The following is a 25,012-nucleotide window of genomic DNA, read 5'->3' on the forward strand; positions in this document are numbered from 1 at the left end:
TCTCTCAGCGCTTCTTCATATTTCTCCGCGTAAGCCCATATATTCTCGGACGTTACTATTTTAATTTCGTCGGTTCCGTAACAGCAAACTTCATAATTACTTCCATCATCTTTGACAGGTATCAACCGCGTAATTTTGCAAGGCCGCAGCTTGTAATATTTAAATTGAGCAAACGCCCGGTTTCCCACTTGCATAGCTTCGGCAAATGACAAAATTAAAAAAAGAAAAATCTCTCTCTCAATACGTCCGCACACCTTCTGTGTACGAATGTCTAGCAGCGACTGATGACAGTGGGCGGGATCAAAAAAGGGTAGAGCTGAAAGCAGCCAATGGAAAATTTACCAAGTATCCAAGTTAAAATATCCAAAAAAGTATGATATAGTTCTCTTGTGTTAACTAGTGTTAACAGACATTCTCTTGTGTTAACAGACAATCAGTTCTTGTAATGCTCTGCCTTCACATAATCTTATCAAAGCATCTATCCCTCGAAAGGGGTGGGAATATTTTGCAAGAACTACCCCACCTATGTTGCAACAGCTTCTGGCACTTCAAAATTCTTTTGTTGGTATTTCTTCTTCTTTTTCTATGTTTAACGTATGCATAGTATTTCATCATTTTAAGTAGGCAATACCACTAGAAAGATCTGTTGATGCACAAGCAATATCTCAACTCAAAGTAACCAACTTTCAAATACCCCCTGTCATTTTTTGAAACTGTATGCTAGTATAAGCCATTCCTCCGCCATTTTCCTCTTTGTCGAAATTGCTACCAAATCAAAGAAAACATCAAGCCAGTTGTTTTGAACTGCCAAGTCTCCTCAAAAGAAATGAATACTTTGGAATTGTTACACCTAGATGCAAAAGTTCAGGAAAGTTACTGGTTCTTCACAGACCTTCAATCATCACCATAAACTGATTTTAAGCAAATTATAAACAGTCCTTTTCAGCCATCTATCTAGGACAAAATCCGTCCATCTTTTGTCCCCGAACGTGTAGGAGGTAGTACAAAATAATTTAAAGGAATTTGGATCTTGGAAGGGTGTAAAGAGGTAATATTTCAATACATTGTGATGGGGGAGGAGCGTCCGCTGCTGTGTTGGCATCACGCGGCTTGGTACTGCAATGGGTTGGTAGTAGTAGCAGTATAAAGCAGCTTTAAAGCAGTAGTAGCATAGTAGCAGCTTTAGCTTCCATATGTAAGTTGCACATTGCTCAGATGGAGATTTTACAGCTCAAGCGTGTTGGGACTACAATGGCTATATGTACAGACCAATAGAAAAACGGTAAAAATGCCTAAGGTTTGGTCCAGATCTTGAAAAAGATGACTGTCTCAGTCTTTCCTCAATTTATAAACCATTAGCTCTATTAATTCAGTGCTAGATCACTGCCTTTTTTAGTTCAGCACTGGCTCGTCACAGCAAAAACAAGCTCAATATAAACCATGTAACAGCTTCAAATTTGACATCCTGAGCTTTGCTCTTGAAGTCTAGTCAAATGAGACCTTTCAAGTACTCAAGCTGAAAAAAAAACTAATATCCACGAATCTGAAAACAAAGGGCATAAAATAAATAATATAAATAACAGGCCAAGTGCACTTCTAACCAACAACTGATCAAGATTAAGCTAAAGGAGAGGGCTAAAGGTCAATTTATAAGCTTGAGATGCTATCTTATGCCATTAATTTTTTTTTTTTTTTTTTTTTTTTTTAAACAAACTAAGCATACCTACTGACACCTTTTAGCAACTACCTAGTTTTAAAAAAAAAAACTCTATCCTAAAGTTGAAGCCACAAACAATAGCCTTCATGCAAATATACTGCAATTTCTCTAATTTAAAATAATAAACCTCAGTTCTCCCAAGGAAAATGCAGAATTAAACCAGTGAATCTAGCAGATTTTACTTCACTAAATATTGACTGAAAACACACCCATGAGAATAAAAAAAAAACTCAATTGAGTTAACCTATCTTATTGCAGCCTACTTAAAGCCTAAAAAATACAACCACAGGCCTTTTCGAAGGATTTTGGTAAATGGGAGCTGCTTATGTACATTGAGCTAAACAAACATAATCAGCAGGGGGAGGTCTTGGTAACAACCAAGAGCCCCAAACGTCCTATGCAGAGTATATTCGACGGAAAATTTACAATAATCTTACCCTTCTCTTGCTCCAAACAACGTGACACTAGATGACTCAGCCGATCAGAGGGTGCACAAGGAGGATCAGCTTGAACAGCTGTTGAAAGTTGGATAGCAATCTGTGTGTGTCCATCATAAAAAAGTTGACTGAAAGAGACCTGTCAATTAGAATTAAAAAAAAAGAATGAAAGGGGCAAAATTATTTGGTAGATAAAGTGTCCTAGGAGGGAGAGAAATAATTGTAATTTGACAATATTTTAGGGCTGAACAAAAACACAGAAAAAGACACGACTTTTTTTCACTGAAACTATAAATGACTAGACGAGTCAACCTTTTTTACACGCCAACAAAACCAAGCCACAGAGCAAAACCTAAGGTTTTATGTGCCATTTTAGCAGACTCAGGCTTAAATCATTAGCCCCATAGCTATATCCCATAACTGCAGCACCCTATAGCTGGCAAACAGTGTTGTTAGATGAAAGTATGAGTGGACTTGGGATAAAAACATAGTGTTTTATTATACTACAGCAGCTTTAGCATCAGTATATTAACTCCCACAACCAATTAATTTTAGTTAATTACTGGGCCAAAAGTAAAGTTTTGTGCACTAGTAGAACACCTGTAAGTTACTTTTACTATTTTTTCAAATGTTGCAATCTTCAAAGTCAATGTGGCATTTCAAGATGCATTTGAATATTATTAAGAAATGAAATTAATGATGAGAATTTATCTATTTCTGTCTAGTTTCTTTTTTTACATAATGGAAAAGTCTTTGCCCTTATTTATGTCTGAAATTAACTCTTCGTTTTTGAGAAGGCACCACTGATGAATACTGTCTGCGGCCAGTCTTATTATTCAGCATTATGACATAGATGTTTAAGCTCACCTTAGCTATTGAAACTCCTACGAGTTCCTCACTTATCTTTATGATTCCACAACTGGCTTGCCAGTGCAAAAAGTTGAATGATTTATTGATTAATGATTGATTAATGAGTTGAACCAGTATTTAGAGTCCTGTTGTTCTTTGTCACTGAGGGCAGTTGCTCTTAACAATGCTTATGCAAAAAGAAACACTCACGAACCCGTGGATAAGATTAAATCATCTTGAGTTTCGTGGTATACTAAACTTTAAATTCTTGATACTGCTTCCCTTTTCACTATTATTCTAGAGCCAACACTGATGCCCATTTTTAAGAATTTTCTGACTGTCAATGAGTATACCACCTTCAATAGAGAGGATATTGTTAATTTAATTTTGTTTGTGTCTGGGTTATCCTTATCTTTTCTTCATGAATAGAACATTGAAGCAAAAATGTAGTTTTCCAAGGGTTTCACAATTAGCATCTGCTCTAAGTGACATTTTCTCTCACCACTAAGAAAACAAGACAGTCCTTCAACCATTTGATAACTTGAACTGTTCAGAGATTAGTGTCCCTACTCAAAATTTTTAGCAAACAACATTCTGATGTTAAATTTACAATTCAAAACAGATAAAATTTTCAATTGAAATTATAATTCGAATTCTAATTTGGAAAGCAAATAAAATCTTCCCTTTCTTCATGTCTTCATCTGTATGAGATTAGATTTGACCTCAGATTTCACAGGAAACCCACCAAAAATGATGAGTATCTTAGGTACAATTCAGATCACCACCCCACCAATAATAACTTAGTGATAACCTCTTTTTTTGATAAAGCTGTAGCTGTTTGTTCTTCAAGACTGGTTCATTGAAGATGAACTGGTTGGTCATGCTCTGGTCGTGCTGCTGCCAACCGGAGCTGCGGTGTTCCACTGACTTTGAATTAATTTGAGCCAATTCTTTATTGCGTCAACTGCAATATTGGAGCCTTTCTTTTCTTGTGAGGTTAAGGATTTTAATTTTCCTGCTTAGTTATCAAGTGTGGTTTTCAAAATTAAACAAACAAGTGTGCACACAAATGGTTTGTTAGAATTTATTGTGCTTCCAGGGTGAGTTTTTTTTGGCCCTAACTCTTGTAGCACGTCCGTTGAATAGGCATTTGTCTGCCGACCAGACATCAGATTAAATTCCTTGTAGTAACCTGAGATTTAAGGACCTCTCTATTTCAAGACACTTTGTATCTTGAGTTATTTCTTGAGTCCTTGTCATAGCCAGGTGTTTTGATTCCATGACATAGCAGCATTACTCAAAACATTAGGTTCTGAAAATTCTCAAGTTCCTAATTGTTAAATTCTGAATTTAACATTGAAGACAATTAATGTGTTCCTTATTTGTCATAAAACCACTAGAGGTGAAATAACTTGGAGCAGACTAGGTGTCTAATTACAGGGTCTTGACCTATTTCAGACATCAACAGAAATGATTGTGCAGGAAACTACAAATGCGGGTCTCCCTAATCACTATCTCAATATTTATATCTATTATACCGCCTGGAAAATTAATTTTTCTCTGCTTTATTTGTCTAAATTATTTTTATGAATGTTTCATTAGCTCAGATATTTTACCTATATACAATGGTAACTATTTTAATTGCTCAGACAGTTAATACTAGAAACCTAATTGTAATTGCAAATTTTTAGCTTGAGTCTAATCTTGGAAAATAGGCTACTGCCCAATCTTGAACAAAGGATCTTAAAATTAAAGAATCTCAATCATGGACAGATTGAATCACTGACATGTGTTATGAAGAATAGTAATCATATGTAAATAGGCTTGGCTGTAAGATTGTAGTCAGCCAATCCCAACTATCTGCATCAGGTCCAAGATTAAGAACCTACTCTCCTTGTTTAAGGAAGATATATTTTAGTCAAAACATTTGTTAAAGATCACACACTGTCCAAATACTGTTTTTTTTTTACCCTAATGAGTCCTGTAGATGTCAGTCAGTTAAGATGATGATTCAAATCATTGGGCTCATCTCAAACTGTGAACCATGGCTTGAACTACATGGTTGGAAAAGAATTTGTTTTGCAGCTTGGTATTACTGTGCTTCTAGTAGAGATTGAAGTGGGGCCCTCTTTTTCTAGAGACACAACATATTTGAAATAGGTAAGGGATGATACCTTGGTCACAGACCAATTTACAAGTCATTAGTACATCCTCTTGCTTACATTGGTATGCTAGAGATGGTATTTTGATTCTTCAGAGTTGAATAGAGTATAGCAAGTGTTGAAAACATGGTTGGAACCAAAACTCAATTTTCTAAATCTGCTGATTCTGAAAAGAAAATGAAGCCACTGTCTCTAAATTCTTTTACTGATTGCTTGTTAGTAAGAATTCACATCATCTAAATCATAATATCACCATGAAGGAGTCTAAAACATGGTTTCCAATGACCTTCTTTATCAATTGCTTGAGTTAGGTCTAGCAACAACAAAGAGACATGACAATTCAAGCAATGAAAAATCACGAAAAATAAATTATTTAGACCACTCAGCATCTAATAATTTGTTTGAAGATGTCCACAGATTCAGCAGACACAGTTTCTTTGGAGAGTTTATTCCAACTGTCGACAATTCTTGAGCAAAAGAATTCCTTAATCTTGAATAAAAACAATTATCTAAAGGAGTTTCCAGATTGGTCTTCTTAATCTATGGATGCATTTCTCTTTATTAAGTCCCCACCATGCAAAATGGCACAAACTAAGTGCCATATCAATGTACTGCAAGAGAGCAAAGAATGCTATTCAGAGTGATAGGTCAATGGAATGTTTTTTTAATGACATTAATAAAAAGTTTCTGAATTATATGCATGTTTATACTCATGGTTATTTTAAAGACTCGAAAGCTGGTGTAGCTACATTTATCCCTGACATAAATTTGAATGTTAATACCCCCTTTCCTAGTAATTAATCCATAATGTGTACAAAGCTACTTGCTGCTTGACTTGGATTAGATGTTCTAATGTATCTTGAGACATCAACTAAGAATACCCTATTTTTATCAGATGAAATTACCATGCTTATGGTCATGGCTTGCAAGGTATACAACAAAAGATTGTTGCCTCAACTTCAACCCAAAACACCCTTGTATTTCTTTTCATCCCAAGTCATTGCCTAAGGAAATAAAATACAATGAAGTAGCTGATTCTTTAGCCAAGAAATGGTAGAACTTCAAATTTTGCAGAGGTAATTAGACCTTGAGCAAAAATTATATATCATGGTTTTGTTCCTCCCCTGTTGAACCCCAATAATCTTAACATGCTCTACTATAAGTTGGGTCTATGACACTTAATGCACATCTTTTGCAGAAATTGTAGACTGACTTGCCCTTATTAACCTTTCCCTATCCCCTGACATAGAAGCAACACTATATTGTTTAATTATCTTAAATCACAGTTTGAAGTGAACTAAGAATAATGATAAAGATACAAAAGAAGCATTGTTATTATTAGTATCATGAGCTAGTCTTTATATTTGCAGATATCAAATAAACCCAAAAAAGGACACCAAATAGTCAGTGCAAGCAGTTTAGACAAAAAAAGCCAAATGGTTCCTGTAGCATCATGTGATGCCTTGCTCTCATGCTTGTGGTTGTGCACCAGCTTGCTATTACATGCTTAGCTAATTTGCCTTGATGTGCTTATGCTTGCTTTGCTTATAATGTTCTTTATTGTAGGTGCCTGGGTTTTGAATAAAGATTTATCTACCAAATATTGCATAGTTTCAGAAGATGGATCTGAAGATAGGCCCTTTTTTTAAACACAGACCCGGGGTATACTGTCATGGCATATCCCAGGTCACAATTTCCCATAATGGTAGCCAATTTCTTTCCTAAGAATTCAAGAAATTTGCCAGAGACTGGGGATTCAAGCTAAGAACTTCAAGCCCATTATACCCCCAGTCAAATGGATTAGTGGAAAAGACTATCCAGACTTGCAAGAGCATCATGACCAAGGCAAGTGAAAATGAATTACCTTAAATTGCAGCTAGGAGCAAGCTAAGGATTGCTCCTTGTAGAGCTCTGGAATGATGACTAAATGTATGGAAGAATCACTGGTGACCAGGTGCTGCTCCATCTTTGATAGCATCCCAATTGAATTTACCCTCTTTAGAGGACCAATCAGCATCTAGCCTTTGTTTAAAAACATCAACAGACTCAGCAGTAACAGTTTCATTTGATAATTTGTTCCTATTGTTGACAATATATGTTGAGAAGAATTGAGTATGGACTCTAGATGTTGTAGACTGTTGACAAGTTTCAAATGATGACCTCTAGTTCTTGAATTGGTGCTAACAGTAGGGAATAAAGCTGGGAGAATGTTAATTAGCCCTCAATAACTTAAAGGCTAAAATGGCATCCCCTCTATTTCTCCTGTATACAAGTGCAGGGAGATTAAACTTTGATAGTCTTACAGGATAGGAAATCTCTTGCCTACCAGATATGATTTTAGTGGCATGTCTCTGCACATCTTCAAGAACTTTTATATCTTTTTTAAAGTATGAAGAGCCAAGTGACATTCCAACTTTCAAGCTATGAATTGGACCCATAGCTTGGAATTCTAGAATACCATAATGCCCCAGTTGACAGTTTAGTTGCCCCCCTCACAAATGCTCATGAGCTGCCAGCTCTGCTCAAAACTGTCATGCACAAAAAAGCACTTAGAAAAGAGTGGTACAGACTTCTGAATTTTTGGCAAGCAGAGAGATGGTTCAACACAGGCAGAAGTCTTACCATGACTGGGATGCTGGAGGCAACCAGAATTTCTTCAGAAACAGCCAGAAGTGCCATGGAAAATCAGGGAAATAATAAAAGAGGCAGATGAACCTAGATTGTAAAGATGGAGATCCTAGACCATCTAAAGATGGTTCAATTCCTTGCCAAAACCAAACACACTTAATGAAAGCAGCCTCTCATTCCACACCTGATGATAGACCTGCCATGGACTACCCCCCCCCCAGGGCTGTATCAAGGTCACAAAACCCATGTTGGGTTACTGATTGCCCTGACACTACCACAAGCATGAGTCCACACAGAGCATTATGGAGATTCCTGACAACTGCCACCAAGCCCAGTATGGCTGTAGCCGAGCCCTGCCTGCCAGCAGGTGAACCATCTAGCATAAACCACAACTGTTCAGGCTACAAGATCCAGCAGAGTGGTAAAGCCACTAGAAAGACTAAATCTATAAAGAATAATCAAGTGACATTTGTGCCAACTCCCAGTGTAGTGTTCTTCTGTGTCCTGTATTAAATGATAAATTGCCTAGTCATTGGTGGTTAGTGGAGTGAGCCTAGTGCATCCATGCCTAGAGGTAAAAGGTGTTCATTCTTTTGAAAATAGCTGAAGAAGGATGTAGCATCAGAAACTTAATTTCTGATGTAAATGAGAGGTAAGTCTAAACTTTTTTAAGAATTGTTTTCTTAACATGTTTCCTTATCAAGGGCCACAATTCTAAATTTTTACCTAGACTGGTCATGTAGACAAATTTCAGGACCCTCTAGAGGGAGAAAGCATGGAGATATGTACTTCAAAACACCTTCCAGGGACACCAACGATACTTTAAAGCTCAGCGCCCGCTAGCGCCCAAAGAACCCAAATTCATTAGCCTAATACATTAGCGCCCAGATCCCACAACTCCCAACTTGAAAAATATATACTACCATTACCTTTAGCACAGCAAATTTATGGTCCATTTCTTCTTTAAAGAGCGATTTAAAAAAGTAACATATCTAAAGGAAGCAAATCCAAGATGTTGCGGGCACACACAAAATAATTATGCTGATAACTATGATATATTCAATTTTATGTAAGCAACTACCTTGTATTGGCAAGGTAAATATGACAAAGCGAGATTATTATCAATTGCAGGAGGGGATATTTTACTTCTGTTGGCAAACGCATTTCACAAAGAGGCAATTTGCGTGTTACAAATATTCGAGATATGTCATTCAGTGTTGGCTCCTTACAAATTAAAATGCTTGTATTACATACATGCGGGCTTTGGCCCCGCTTGGGCTTATTATCCATTTACAGTGTTTTTATTAAGTGAAAAACAATGCCCCAGGAATTTACCATAAAATGTAATAGGTGCCCCACAGTTAAAAGACTTCGTGACTTTTTTATTCAAGAAAACCAATTGCCCAGCGCCCAAGAACCAAAACAAAGATAGATCATATCAAGTTACAAGAGTGGCAATTTGACTTCTATTGGCAACCGCGTTTTATAGATACCTACCAAGTTACAAGAAAGATTAGCTTACGGTTATTCGAATGTTCAAAATATTTCATTCAGTGTTGGGTTGTACAGACACCTTATTCAAGGGATAGCAGATCTAATGCGATTTTGCGAGCTCGCGAGTTCCCTGCCCTTTTTATTCTCCGCCTCCAGTAAACGTGCTAATTTTGACGTTTAATTTAATTGAAATTTCGAGACTTGTTATTTCATGTGGCAAGAAAATACTTTGCGAAAAGCTCAATTCTCCTTTACACTTGTATCTTATTTTTATAAGACGATTCTTTCTGATATTATTTTAGATGGAGAGATTTTAAGAGGAATTTTCACCAGGTTAGAATTGTCTAGAGTATCTTTTCATTGGGGGGGGGGGGGGGTTCCACGGGATAAATTCTATCGGGAAAATTTCCACCGGGAACAAATTTATGATAGGAATGGGGTATTTGCGGGAAAAATTTTACAGACAGACGGAGATTTTATTCGTGATTCAAAAACAAACAGATGTTCTTTCATATGAAAATGCGCCCCAAAAAAAAAATTCATGTAAAGCTGACCGCAAGAATTTTTCTGGGTGGAGGGGAGGGGACTATTTAACATGAGAAGAACATTCCATGGAGAGGGAGCCGGATTTCCCGGCATGATTTCGTAACAGTCATAAATCAAATAAAAAAACATTTTTTTCCATCTCTCCATCTTTATTAAATCCAAGTAATAGATTAGACTTAAAAAAGAAGCACAGTTTATTCTTTAAACTATAAGTTCAGTATATGCAAGAATTTATCTGACTGAAACTCAAACCCATATCTCCCACCTGACAGTCAGGAACAGCAACCATTGTACCACAGAGACACTTACGGAGTTATTATTTAGCGTCCAGTATCTATTTTTGACGCAAGCAAATCCCCACAAAACTTGATATTTGGTTTTTGGAAAATAGGGAAGGAAGGATCAGATTGAGCTGAAATTTTGAGGATAAGCTCCCAGGCCCAAAGTCTAAAGCTCTTTTTTGATCCTGGGAGCTTGGACTCTGGAAGCTGAGGAGCTAAAGTATCGAATCTTTGATCCTGGAAGCTAGATTCGGTTTCATCAAAGGTTTATATTTACCTTTAAATCTGGTGCCTATGTAAAAAATCAAATTATATTGACAGTAAATTGATTATTTTAATATTTATTTGGCCGAAAATATAAACACGAATCATTTTTCATTTATTAGAAGCACTGTATAAGGCATCATAAGCCCAAGCAAGACCAACGCCCGCATGCACGTAATATAAGCATTTTTAATTTATCAGAACCCAAAAATGAAAGACATATTTGAAATAATTCTGAAGGCCAAGAAAGACACCAAAGTTGATCCCTCTAATAACTTGATATTTCTCTGCAAAATGGATTTGCCATCTATAGCCATGTATAATATCTAAAGTTAGAAAATCACAGATAGTGCGGGTATAAACAAAAGAATTCTACTAGTCACAAAGATATATTCAATTTAAGTCAGCAATTGCATTGTGTCGGCAAGGGACTTTTTTATCTAACAAAGCCAGTTGCCCAGCGCCCAAGAACCCAAACAAAGATAGATCATATCAAGTTACAGGAGGGGATATTTGACTTCTGTCAGCAAAAGCATTTCACAGAGACGTATCAAGTTACAGAATAGATCAACTTTGGGTGTTTACAAATATTCAAAATATTTCATTCAGTGTTGGGTCTCATAGACATATTATTAAATAAACACCAGATCGCATGGGATTTTGTGAGTTTGCGAGTTCCTTGCGCTTTTTCTTCTTTGTCTCCAGTAAAAATCGCTATTTAAAGAAGAAAGAAGAATATGCTGTACCAAAGGTAAAATAACTTATTTGCTGTACCAAAGGTAAAAGGTAAAATAAAATAATCGGTACAACAGCAACCTTTTAAGAAAATCGAAATATATTTTCTTGTGATTATTATCTATTCTAATCAGCAGTTGTACCAAACCAATTCTGCTCAAGACATCCTCAGGGCTATACTGTGGTGTTTATCCTCCCCCATAGTATAGTGCAGACTGTTTGATATCATCTATTTTCCCTTTTTGTTTTAGTTTTATTTCTTTGTTTAAAGCTTTTTCCAATAGGAAATGATTAGAAGTCCTCCAAAAAAAAAAAGTCCCCCCAGATCACAAATCAAATTCCAGTGAAAGTGTCATAGTGAATGATAACCATCCTGGCTGGTCAAGCACCCTATCTCAAAGTTCTAATGATAGCTCCAATTCGGAGAATAGGACAATGATAAGTGTAGGGGCTAATGTAAACATTGATGATATTGTGTTTCAAGAGGTCCTATCTAGAATCTCTAAAACAAGTAACCAAATCTCCCCAATTAAAAGCATTTCGCCTCTCCCTGCCCAAGATCCTACCTCCAAAAACTTAGGAATTTGCTTTAAAATTACTCCCACTATCCCCTTTGAAATAAAAATGATAACTGCAATAAGAGTTGCAATTTTTAAATTGCTAAAATCAATGTTCTCTCTTAACATTAACCGTGATGGATCTCTGCTAATAGCTGTAGAAGATCAGAAATCAGCAGATACAATAATTAACCTTAAATCCCTTCTGAATATCCCAATTATTGTATCTAATTGGAACCCAAAACAATCACCAACAAAAATAGTAGTTTATAATGTTCCCCCAGAGATATCTACTCAGGAGTTAAAAGAAGGCCTTTCAGATAGGGCTGGAAACACAATCCCAGTTGAGGATGTTACCCAACTTGGAAAACCCAACTCTAATGGCCTAAAAACTAGTAGATCCTTCTTATTCACACTGAAGGATAAAATTGATATCCCAGAAAAATTATTCCTATTTGGGCAAATCAAACCACACAAGGAATACAAACCTAAGCCTATTCAGTGTCAGAAGTGTTTCAAACTGGGACATACAACAAACAAATGCAATGAAATCCTCCAAGAGTGTAGTAATTGTAAATCTTTCCATCCTAAAGAGCTGACAACTTGCAACAACACTCAGCCTACATGCATCAATTGCAAAGGCCCACATGAATCTACAAATAAATCATTATGCCCTGCATACAAGAAAAGGGCTCTAAACTCCAAATATCAACAGAGAAGGCCATCCCATACCCCTTTGCAGCAATGGAAGCAAATACTGCCCAACAATACCAAATAAAGCCTGTAATGAAACCAACTAAAACCCCCAAGTCAAATGCCCCCAATGCATCAAGCACCCCATATAAAACACCATCTTCTAAGCCCCCTAGCTCAAATCCCTATCAGAAGGAATCACCAAGCCAACAAGCCTCCTTGTCCGGTGAGATGAGGCCGGCCTTGCCCTCCCTCCCGAGAAGAAACAAACCAGAAACACTACCAGGAATCAATCCCTTAACCAACAAACAGGATGCACTACCAAAAATGCAATCCACAAATATATGCTTATTCATTCTAAACTGTAATGCAGTTCAGGCCATGAACATACATCAACTACAGAAAACAAAAATTATTGCAGAATTGGCAAAAATATACATCCCAGATGATATGCTCATTCAAGCAAAAAAAGATCTTGCTTTACTCTTAACAAAGCTGAACATTGATACACAGTCATATGAAGAATAAATCAACAACACAACATCTATCAATACTCCAATGGAATGTAAGATCACTCACGGAAAATAAGCTAAATGAACTAATATCATTTATGAATAATAATTCAATTAATATTGCTTGCCTCCAGGAAACTCATTTAACCCAAAATCAACAAATTAATTCTCTGGGATATACTATCCTGAGAAAGGATAGATCTTCAGAGAGAAAAGGAGGTGGTGTAGCTTTATTAGTTAATAATAATATAAAATTTTGTGGCATCAATTTTCCAGATTTTGAAAATGATGTTGATGTAATTGGTATAAGTGTTTGGCTGAATAATTTAAAAACCTACATAATAAGCTTTTATAACCCTAATGGCCAAACTACAGATGCCAAGGATTTCTTTAATTATATAAATAATTCTAATATGTTAAAAAATATCATTATTTGTGGTGATTTCAATGCCCACAATCTTTTGTGGGGGAATAAACCAGCAAATAAAGCTGGTAAATTTATTGAGCTTATGACTTCAAATAATAATGAATTAGTTGTTGCTACCCCTCCAAACCTGAATACTTATTTCAACCCCAAAAGTGGCAATTTCTCCACAATTGACCTACAAATTGTCTTTAAATTTTTTGAACAAAATTTACATAAATAAAATTGATAGTCTATGTACAGACCACTTTGCTATAGTTTGCTCCCTAAATGAACCTGCTGAAACTTTATCTCATACATCCAAATATATCAACACTAAAGCAAATTGGTCTATTTTCCAAAATAAGCTAAATGATGAAATTACAAGTTTCACCCAAAGTTCATGCATTTCTAACACAACAGTTGACACACATGCTGAAGCGTTGACATCTTTACTAATAAATACAGCTAATCATGCTATCCCCATGACAACACCTAAGCAAAAATTCCCTAAACAAATTCCTAAAGCATGGTGAACAAATGAGTGCCTAAATAAATGGAGGATATAAAAGTCAGCTAGGACAGAATTCATAAAAAAACCAACACCTACTAAATATTTAAAAAAATTACAAGCAGAATCTAATCTAAAAAGGACTATAATAGATGCTAAATATAAATACTGGAATAATTTTGCAAATAATCTCTCCAGAGAAACAAATGAGCCAATTATACATAAAGTCATAAGCCACATATGTGGGAAAAAGACTTCTCCCAACCCACTCCTGTATGAGCTTATACATAATAATACCAATTATGACAATGATAATGAAAAGGCTAACCTATTTGCAACTCTTTTTGTTAATAAGCTAACATCAAATAATCAAAGCAAACTATCCACAATTCCTATGAACCCTAGCTACCAACCACGCCCAGGATCCGAGTACATAACTAATCCATTTTCAATCCAGGAATTGAATAATGCAATACATCATATTAGGTCCAAAACTAGCAGTAGCTATGACAATATACACCCTACATGGATAAAGAATCTCACACCTTCATACAAACAAGAACTGCTAAATTGTTATAATCACGCTTGGGCATCTTCTAGGTTCCCCAATATATGGAAATGTTCGTCCCTCCTACCAATCCTAAAGAAAAATAAACCAAAAGATAACCCTGAGTCTTATAGGCCCATAATGATTACACCTGTGATGGGGAAAATAATGGAGAAAATGATTTATCACAGACTCCTCTGGTTTGTTGAGAAAAATAACATGATCCCACACACTCAAACTGGATTCAGGAAATACCACTCCTCAACAGATGCTTTCATGGTTCTAACATATGCAATAAATGAATCTTTCTAAAAAAATAATATCCTAGTGGCAGCTTTCCTAGATTTTGAAGGAGCTTATTACAATGTGAACAATCAAATCCTTTTAAATAAACTTGTAACCCGTGGAGTACCTCTTAAGCTATTCTCCTTTATTAAATCCTTCATAGAAGTGCGAAGTTTCATTGTTTGTGTTGGTTCAGCCTCTTCACCCCAAAAGACAATTTCCAAAGGCCTACCTCAGGGAGCAGTCCTCAGTTGCCTCCTTTTTGCCCTATATCTCTGGGACATGAACCTACCCCACACGAATCTGCAATATGCTGATGATCTGGCGCTATGGTCATCTGGCAACACCTTTCAGATAGCACAGTCAAATCTGCAAAAGTCACTTTTCAAGTTTGAAAAATTCTCTCAACATTCAGATTTACCCATTGCACCCACCAAGTCAAAAATAATCCAATTTCACCGGAAGCGAAACCATGTTAATGCAAAACTAACTCTAAATAAAACAACTATTCCAGAAGATAATAATATTAATTACCTAGGTCTCATGCTTGACCAAAAACTTAATGTCCACCTCCACATTTCAAACACAATAAAAAAATGTTATAGAAAAGCAAATATACTAAAAAGACTTCTTTCCGCACCCTGGGGTTGTAAGGAGAAAACCTTACTCCAGTTTTATAAATCACATATAAGACCCCATATTGACTATGGGCTCATTGTCTATGGTGCATGTGCAAAGACCCAGATGCAAAAAATTGAAACAACACAAAATGATAAAATATGTCTCATATCTGGTCTTAGGAAACCCACAAGCACCAAGTTTCTGCTTATGGAGAGTGGATTACCAACAATAAGGGAGAGACGTAGCTTTCTCTTGATAAAACATCTTACAAAAATTGAATCAAATAGCTCACACACATGACATAATTGGTTAAGAAATCCAGCCATGTATAGAGGTATTGCAGATGAGTATGCCAATATTCAAAAGAAGTTCCCTGTACCAGCAAAGTCTATTGCACCTACTTTCCCCCAATCCCCTCCATGGAATTGGTCATTTCCCATAATAAATACTGAATTTTCAAAATGGAATAAAGATTTAACCCCCATTGCTTTTGTCCAGAAAAAATTTGCAGAACTTAATACAATTACCTATAAAAATCACTTCCAAATATTTGTTGATGGGTCAAAAATGGATGAGAAGGTTGCAAGTGGTGTTTTCCTTCCTCACCTGAAAATTGCAATGGGCGAGAGATTATTTAATAATTTATCTATAATGTCTGCTGAGTTAAATGCCATAATCATGGCATTAGAACACCTTAAGCAAAACCAACCTTTGATTGAAAATTCGAATAATATTATCATCTATTCCGACTCTTTATCAAGCCTTGAGTTGCTGGCCTCAGCTCCTCAATATAAGTTGGACATAGACACTTATCATTGTCTCAGTATTATTGATAATCTTGCTTCAAGCGGCATAAAAACTTACTTTCAGTACATTCCTAGCCACTCTGGCATAAGTGGTAATCATCAGGTTGATGAAATAGCAAAAAATGCTATAAATATTGACCAGCCAAGTGGGAGACCAATCCCAATTAGAGATATTTACCGATGGAGGCTATCAGATATTAATTTTAATAAGATTAATCCTATCCTTTCCCCCTTTCCCAATAAGTATCTTTCTAAAATTTATCATAGAATTCGTTCTGGAACAAATGGACTAAATTTCCTTGCATTCTCATATAAGCTTTCTAATTCAAGTGGTTCAATTCCCCTGTCCCCTCTTTGCAGGCATTGTAATATGAATAATGAAACAATTGACCATTGCCTATTTGAATGTAATGTGCTGACGTCTGCACAACATACCTTGCTTTGTAAACTGTTAAAATACTTCAAACACCACAAAATCCCAATATCAGCCAAGAGCCTAGCCAACTATACCTGCACACAGAGCATAGAAATCGACATCTATCATCTTATATTTGAACTCCTAGAGTCAAAAGATCTGCTGAAAGATATCTGAATATATCTAATAAATATGAGGCAATCAAGCCAGTAGCTCTGTAGCCCACAGAGTGAAGCAAAAGGAAAAGGGCTAAATAGTTTTACTGAAAAGCCCGCCTGCTGTTAAATAGAAGAAGAAGAGAAGAATTTATGCTTGGTTTTGCTTCACGAAAGGGGTTGATCCTGTGACAATGCCTAGTTCTCTCTGATAAATTTTGACTTTTCCATAATATTTTTAAAGGGTTATTATGAAATCTAAACAACCCTTACGTTCTATGATTAGTTTCCAAGAAATAAGGCAAAAAGGTAAACTTCATCGCAAACAGCGTGTGTTTTATCAGGGCACAATCCCCCTCCCCCCTGATATCCGTAATAATTTCTTTTCATTTCAAGTTTTTTTGTTCCTCTTTACTTTCCGCTGAAAACAAAAATGTTTTTTTATTTTATTTCTGATTGTTGTAGAATAATGGCCGGAAATCCGCGCTCCCCCTCAGTATAATTCTTTTTTGTATACCCACACCATCTGTGATTTGCTAACTTTAGATATGATATTTGGTTTCTGTCGGCAAACACATTTCGCAGAGACATATCAAGTTACAGGAGAGATCAACTTTGGGTTCTTTCTGGGCGTTCAGAAATATTTCAAATATGTCATTCATTTTTGGGTTCTGATAAATTAAAAATACTTGTATTACATGCATGCGGGCGTTGGCCTTGCTTGGGCTTATGATGCCCTATACAGTGTTTTTATTAAGTGAAAAATAATTCATACTTATATTTCCGGCCAAATAAGTATTCAAATAACCAATTTATTGTCAGTATAACTTTACCTTTAACTTGGGCGCCAGATTCAAATGTAAATATAAACCTTAGCTGAAACTAGATCTAGCTTCCAGGATCAAAGCTTCGATACTTTAGCTCCTCAGCTTCCTGAGTCCAAGCACCCATGATCAAAAAACAGCTTTGGACTTTGAGCCTGGGAGCTTATCCTCAAATTTTAAGCTCAATCCGATTCTTCCATCCCTCTTTTCCCAAAACCAAATATCAAGTTTTGTGGGGATTTGCTTGCGTCAAAAATAGATACTGGACGCTAAAATAATAAGTCTGTACGTGTCTCTGCGGTACAATGGTTGCTTTTCCTGACTGTAAGGCGGGAGATCCGGGTTCGATTCCATGCCAGAGAAAATTTTTTATATTCTGAATTTTAAGTTTAAAAAGAAACTCAAGTTTCTTTTTTAAATCCATTCTAGTACTTGGATTTAAAAAAGATGGAAAAATGTAAAAAAAATGTTTTTTTATTCGATTTCTGATTGTTACGAAATAATGGCGGGAAATCCGGCTCCCCCTCAGTAGAATTCTTTTGTGTATACCCACACCATCTGTGATTTGCTAACTTTAGATATGATATTTGGCTTCTGTCGGCAAACACATTTTACAGAGACATATCAAGTTACAGGAGAGATCAACTTTGGGTTCTTTCTGGGTGTTCAGAAATATTTCAAATATGTCATTCATTTTTGGGTTCTGATAAATTAAAAATGCTTGTATTACATGCATGCGGGCGTTGGTCTTGCTTGGGCTTATAATGCCCTATACAGTGTTTTTAGCAAGTGAAAAATAATTCATACTTATATTTTCAGCCAAATAAGTATTCAAATAATCAATTTATTGTCAGTATAATTTTATTTTTAACTTGGGCGCCAGATTCAAAGGTAAATAAACACCAGATCGCATGGGATTTTGCGAGTTCGTGAGTTCCTTGCGCTTTTTCTTCTTTGCCTCCAGTAAAAATCGCTATTTAAAGAAGAAAGAAGAATTTGCTGTACCAAAGGTAAAATAACTTACCTTTACGCCTGATAACTTACGCCTGCTGTTAAACTAAATAACTTACGCCTGCTGTTAAATAGAAGAAGAAGAAGAAGAACTTAATATTTGGTTTTATGAAATCCCACTATCAAACTCGAAGAAGGAAGATGAAGCCAGTAGCTCTGTAGCCCACAGAGTGAAGCAAAAGGAAAAGGGCTAAATAGTGTTACTGAAAAGCCCGCCTGCTGTTAAATAGAAGAAGAAGAAGAAAGATGAATTGATACTTGGGTGTGCTTGTATTTATCTTCCAAGTTGGGAGCTGTGGGCGCTATGGGTTCTTGGGCGCTAAAGTAAATGTTGCTTTGATCCTGGAAGCTAGATCCGGTTTCAACAAAGGTTAATATTTACCTTTTAATCTGGCGCCCAAGTCAAAAATAAAATTACACTGACAATAAATTGATTATTTGAATACTTATTTGGCCGAAAATATAAGTAAGAATTATTGTAGTTAGGCTTGTCTTTTTTTTTTATTTATAAAAGATGGTTCAATCAGTTTTTTTAGTCTAAAGCTCTTTTTTGATCCTGGGTGCTTGGACTCTGGAAGCTGAGAAGCTAAAGTATCAAAGCTTTGATCCTGGAAGCTAGATCCGGTTTCAGCACAGGTTTATATTTACCTTTGAATCTGGCGCCCAAGTTAAAAATAAAATTATACTGACAATAAAAATAAATTGAACAATCAAAAATAAATGTGGTCTGCTTCAAGGGGAAGGCTCTGAGACCCCTCCTTCTCCCATTTCTGAGGGGGGATGGGTAATTTTGGAGGGATAACCAAAAATGCTCAGAATCAAAAATAAAGCGTGATCTGCCTCAAGGGGTGGGCTCAGCAGCCACTCCTTCCCCCATTTCTGAGGGCAGGGGAGATGGGGGGTCAATTTTAGGAGGGGGTGGTTCAATTTTGGAGGGAAAACCAAAAATACTCAGAATCAAAAATAACTGTGTTCTGCCTCAAGGGGAAGACTCAGAGGCCCTTCCTTCCCCCATTTCTGAGGGTAGGGGAGGGGGGGTCAGTTTTGGTGGGAAAACAAAAATACTCGGAATCGAAAATACAGCGTGATCTGCTTCAAGGGTAAGTCTCAGCGGCCCGTTCGTCTCCCATGTTTGCGGTCAGGAGAGGGGGGGGTCAATTTTGGAGGGGAAAACAAAAATGCACAGAATAGAAAAATGCCTAGGCAAACTGTTACAGTTATGTTGTCGAAATTTTCGCCACATCGCAGCAGAGATCTCTGTTTTCAAACCATTTGCTTGCTATTATTAAAGAGAAACGTTAAATGATCCATGCCTTTTTTCTTTTCTTTTTTTTTGAGAAATTCGTATGTGCAATGTTGATTTCTGTCAGCACAGTTTCGTCACCCCCCCCCCTCTAAAGGAAAATTGCTAGCAATGCCCCTGGCCTTGGCTACAACTAGAAGTATTCGATAGCGCTGCCTAAGTGAAGAGTGATGTGGGCACAATATATTGTGTTTTTTTTAACCAGGGCACTTACTATAGAAAAAAATGGCATAGGAACTTCAAAAGAGTTAGGTGAGGGCCGCACGTTCCCCTCTCTCACAACAACAACTTCCGCAGACACCTTCAGTCAAAGTTTTGACATAACCATTTTGTTCCGGGGAGGGTTAAGGCCTGTAAATTATGACTTTGAGAATGACACCCTCCCTCCCCCACAACCCTCAGAGCAAGGGTTGTAAGGTTTTGCCATTTTGAGATATAAGGTTATTTATAGGAAGGGGGCTCATTTGATTGGTAATCAGAAGTTCTACTCGCCTATTTAACTGTCAAAAGTGATTGAAGGTCATCCAGCCCCCTCCCATAAACCAATCATTTCCCAAACATATTCAATCATCATTTTTGAGATAGCCATTTTGTTCAGTGTAGTTAAAAGGTCCAGAAATTATGTCTTTGAAGATAACCCCCCCCCCATATAGCCCTTAGGTCAAAGGTTGTAAGTTACGCCCCGGGGGCACATAAGGTTTTTATAGAAACGGTGGTCGTATAAAATTCAAAGAGGGCTCATTGGATTGGTAATCAGAAGTTATAGTGCTCTTTTTAAGAGTCAAAGAAGGCAAATAGCCCCGCCCCCCCCCCCACACACACGTCATATTTTCCAGAAACACATACTCATAGTTATTTTAAGAAGGCCATTTTTTGTTGTAGAAACTTTAAAAATGGCTTACTCGGTTGGTAGTTAAAAAGGCTAGTACCTTGTTTAATAATCAAAAGTGATTGAAGGGCAACCACCCCCCACGCCCATCATTTCCCAAAACACTTCCAGTCAAAATCTCGAGATAGTTATTTTGTTTGACGTAGTTTAAAAGTCCAGAAATTATGTCTTTGAGGATGAGAACCCCTCATGGTCCTCAGGGCTAGGGTCGTAAGGTTTGCTCCGAGGGCATTTAAGGTTTTTTCGGAAACAGGGGTCAAATATACTTTAGAATAGGCTCATTTAGTTGAGAATCGAATATCGAAGAGCCATTTTTGAGAGTCAAATTCATTGAAAGGTAGCTATGCCCCACCCCACGTCATATTTTCTCGCAATGCATCCAATAGAAATTCTAATATAGCCATTTGTTCAAAAATAGTCCAAAGATCTCATAACACGGTCTTTGGGGTTGACACAACCCCCCAAAGTATGGGGATAAGGGTTGTAAGTGATGCCCCGGGGATGTAAGGTGTTTATGAAGAGGTGGTCTTGTTAACTTTAGAGGAGGCTGATTTGATTGGAAATGCATAATTCTATTTTCATTTTAAGAGTCAAGCATGATGGTGAAAAAATAGCCCCCCCCCCCCTCTCCCTGATAGACTCTTGTCCCCTAACATATGTGATCGAAAGTGTGAGGAAGTCATTGTTCTGCCATTAGTCTAACCACAATATAACGATGTATTCAGTAAAAATATATAAGAAATATATAGGCGGACGTTGAACAAAATAAAAACAAACTATTAACATGTGAACCTTCAAAAAGGTGACAAAGCATTATACCAAGAACAATTTATATTATTAAGTCAGATCTTTAAGACTAAGTTGTGGGGGATTTTGAACTAGCCAGAAAGCACTATGTGTATACTTTTAGTACTACAACTGCAGTTGCTGTAACTAATGACGCTTAGAGTATTAAGGTGAAACTTCTATGAAGTGTTTAGAGGGCATTCCAATTAAACACAAAAAGTGTATACATGCATGTTTTCAAAATGCATATAAGCAATATCATAGGCAGCACCACTTTATAATAGCTAGAAATATTTTTGAAACTTTGAAAAATTATCATTGAAAATTTAAAGGAGCTAATTCAATTCAAAATTAAAAAATCTTGGGTCCTTTCTAAGAGTAAAAAGAGATTGGAGGGAAATCAACCCGTCTCTCAAGCTGATTTATTTCCCAAACAAATCTAGTCAAAATTTTGAGACAACTATTTTATTAACCATAGTAGAACAATTCAGCAACTTTGTCTTTATTATTACTGGGCATGTAAATCCCAACAATTATGCCAAAATTTTGATGTCTCTAGAAAAAAAACGAAAAGATGTAAAATATTTTTTTTTATGAAAAAGACTTTGTTAATAAAAAACGAACAGAAATTCATCTAAAAAAACTTTTCCTACAAAACAAGCTTTTCAAAAAAAAGCAAAGAGCTCCATTATGCCAAAAAAGTGCAGAAATAAAGTCAAATAATCTTCCAAGCATAAAACTGCCACAAATCACTATCAGCAAATAAATGAGACCCAGAATGAACAAAAATTAAATCAAATAACCGAGTGAAACTCGAAACGAGCAAAAACTAACCTGAGTAGGGAAGATAGCCCCCATGCCTTTTCAAGACCAGAACATAATTAGTGCTTTACTGAAAAAAAAAAATTTTTAAATGTTTTCAACTTTTTTTACTTAAATAAGTAAAAAACTTTTTTTACTCGCCTTTTTTACCCATTTTTTATTTTAAGGAATAAATATCAGTATAGGTAAATTAAACTGACAATCCACTGTCATTATTTCTTTTTTTTTCAGTAAAGCCTAAGTTATGTTCTGGTCTTGAGAAGGCATGGGGGTTGTCAGTCCTAGTAATGTTAATTTTGCTCGTTTTGAGTTTGACCCGTCAATTTATTATAATTTCTGTTTGTTTTGAGTCTCATTTAATTGTTGATAGTGATTTGTGATAGTTTTATGCTTGGAAGATTATTTGACTTTATTTCTGCCCATTTTTGGTGTAATAGAGCTCTTTACTTTTCTTTGAAAACGTAATCTGTGGAAAGTTTTTTAAATTAATACAGATATATGACACCGTCATTCAGCCAGGGGGGGGGGCAGGTGCCCTCCACCCTCCCTTGCCCCCACTTTAATGGGCGCCCATGGTAGTGTCTACAGAGTCCCGTGTTCATGTGGGAAATTTTACACAGGTAGAACCCATCAACAACTTGGTGAACGTTTGCATGAACACAAAATTTTAATAGAATAGTCCCAGAGATTCAAAAATGATAACTTTGATTCCACCTAGGCCCTGCATATCTTTAAAAATCTTACACATTTGGTCCTTTTTGAGGAGACAACTTCAATATCTACTATAAATATATATATATATATATATATATATATATATATATATATATATATATATATATATATATATATATATATATATATATTATATATGGGTATACTTTATACCTGTATTTAATATATTTTATATATATATATATATATATATATATATATATATATATATATATATATATACCCTCCCTTGCTCCCACCTTAATGGGCGCCCATGGTAGTGTCTACAGAGTCCTGTGTTCATGTGGGAAATTCTACACAGGTAGAACCCATTAACAACTTGGTGAACGTTTGCATGAACACAAAATCTCAATAGAATAGTCCCTGAGATTCAAAAATAAAAATGACAACTTTGATTCCGCCTTGCATATATATATATATATATATATATATATATATATATATATATATATATATATATATATATATATATATATATATATATATATAAATATATATATAATATATTTTATATATGGGTATACTTTATACCTGTATTTAATATATTTTATTGCAATGATCAATTTTCTTGAATTAAAATACTTTTGTAAAAGGGCATATTAGCAATTCCTTGGTAACCACTTTGAGCATTATATTGGAACTTTCAGATATGTTGAACTAACAAAAAGGTACTCTGTAGGCCTACCGCTTGATAATACTACTACCTACTCATAACACTACTTCTACTGCTACAACGACTACCCTGTTGTAGGAGCCCCATCCTATTTTTACTAGGGACATGATCACTTAATAAAACACTGTATGTGGCCCAATAAGTCCAAGAGCAACACCCAACTGTCATTAAAAATATATATTTTCAATTACTTTTAAATGGGACTTCAAGCATGGTATGACATATCTATTATGAATTAGAGAAAAAGGGCTTTCAAATGAGGCACTAGTCAAGCAGATATGGTTTAATCCCCAAAAATCGCCTCTGTACTGACTCATTGAGTTTTTTCTCCGAATTGTGGTGAGTGACAGCTCATTTTAAATGTTTCATCAGTCTGAAGATAGCACTCCACGTTTTGAGATGAATAGGAACCTTTTTCTCATTTTTTTGCCTTAAAGATAGAATTTTATAACCTTGGCACTAAAAAGACTGGTTTTGTTAAATAAGAAAGTCACAAAGAGCTGTAGCAATGGGGCACACGTTCTATTCTATGACAAATCCTAGGGATATTGTTTTTCACTTACTAAAAACACTGTATGGGGCATCATAAGCCCAAACAAAGCTAACGCCCTCATGCATGTAATACAAGAATTTTTTATTCATCAGAACCCAAAAATGAAAGATATATTTGAAATATTTCTGAACGCCCAGAAAGAACTTAAAGTTGATCTCTCCTGTAACTTGATATGTCTCTGCGAAATATGTTTTGCCGACAGAAGCCGAATTTCCCCTCTTGTAACTTGATATGATCTCTCTTTGTCAAGTACCCTTTGCCGACACATTGGTTGGCTGACTCCAATCTTTGTGACTAGTAGAATTTTTTTATGCATGCCAGCCCCATCTGTGATTTACAAAATTGTTAGGATAATTTTTTAAATCGCTATTTAAAGAAGAAAGAAGAATTCGCTGCACTAAAGGTAAAATAGCTTAATACCTAGTTTTATAAGTTGATGCTTGGGTATGCTTTTCTTTATCTTTCAAGTTGGGAGCTGTGGGCGCTATGGGTTCTTGGGCGCTAAAGTAAATGTTTTTGGTTCTTGGGCGCTAGTGGGAGCTGGGCTTTAAAGTATCGTTGATTCCGGGGACATACTTTAGCCTGTAGACCCATCCCTTAAAGTTTCATTTTCCTAACTTAACCCCTTTCCTTTCATTTTCCTTAAAGATTTTTACCCAAAATTTGTTTCTTAAAATTAGTAAATAAAAGGGTAAATATCTACCAAATCATATTATTGACTTATACATAAAGTGAATATACCACTTGATGCCTTTTTTTATGCTGATTATGAATATAATAATAATTTTTATTGGGAAT

The 25,012-nt window shown here is 36.0% G+C and overlaps 1 protein-coding gene across 2 annotated transcripts in view; it reads right to left on the minus strand.

Moving 5' to 3' along the window:
- The window catches only part of LOC148945538 (cleavage stimulation factor subunit 1-like), a 60,254-nt gene that overhangs the window by 34,522 nt on the left and 720 nt on the right, over positions 1-25,012 (minus strand). For both annotated transcript variants that reach the window (XM_089099565.1, XM_089099566.1), the window contains exon 2: positions 2,155-2,282. In XM_089099565.1, the coding sequence (XP_088955691.1) occupies positions 2,155-2,282 (128 nt within the window). The remainder of the gene's footprint in view (positions 1-2,154; positions 2,283-25,012) is intronic.

The sequence above is a fragment of the Artemia sp. Qi Xiang Cuo genome, chromosome 13 (assembly GCF_049724085.1).
Source record: "Artemia sp. Qi Xiang Cuo chromosome 13, ASM4972408v1, whole genome shotgun sequence".
In the NCBI taxonomy this organism is placed as follows: domain Eukaryota; kingdom Metazoa; phylum Arthropoda; class Branchiopoda; order Anostraca; family Artemiidae; genus Artemia; species Artemia sp. Qi Xiang Cuo.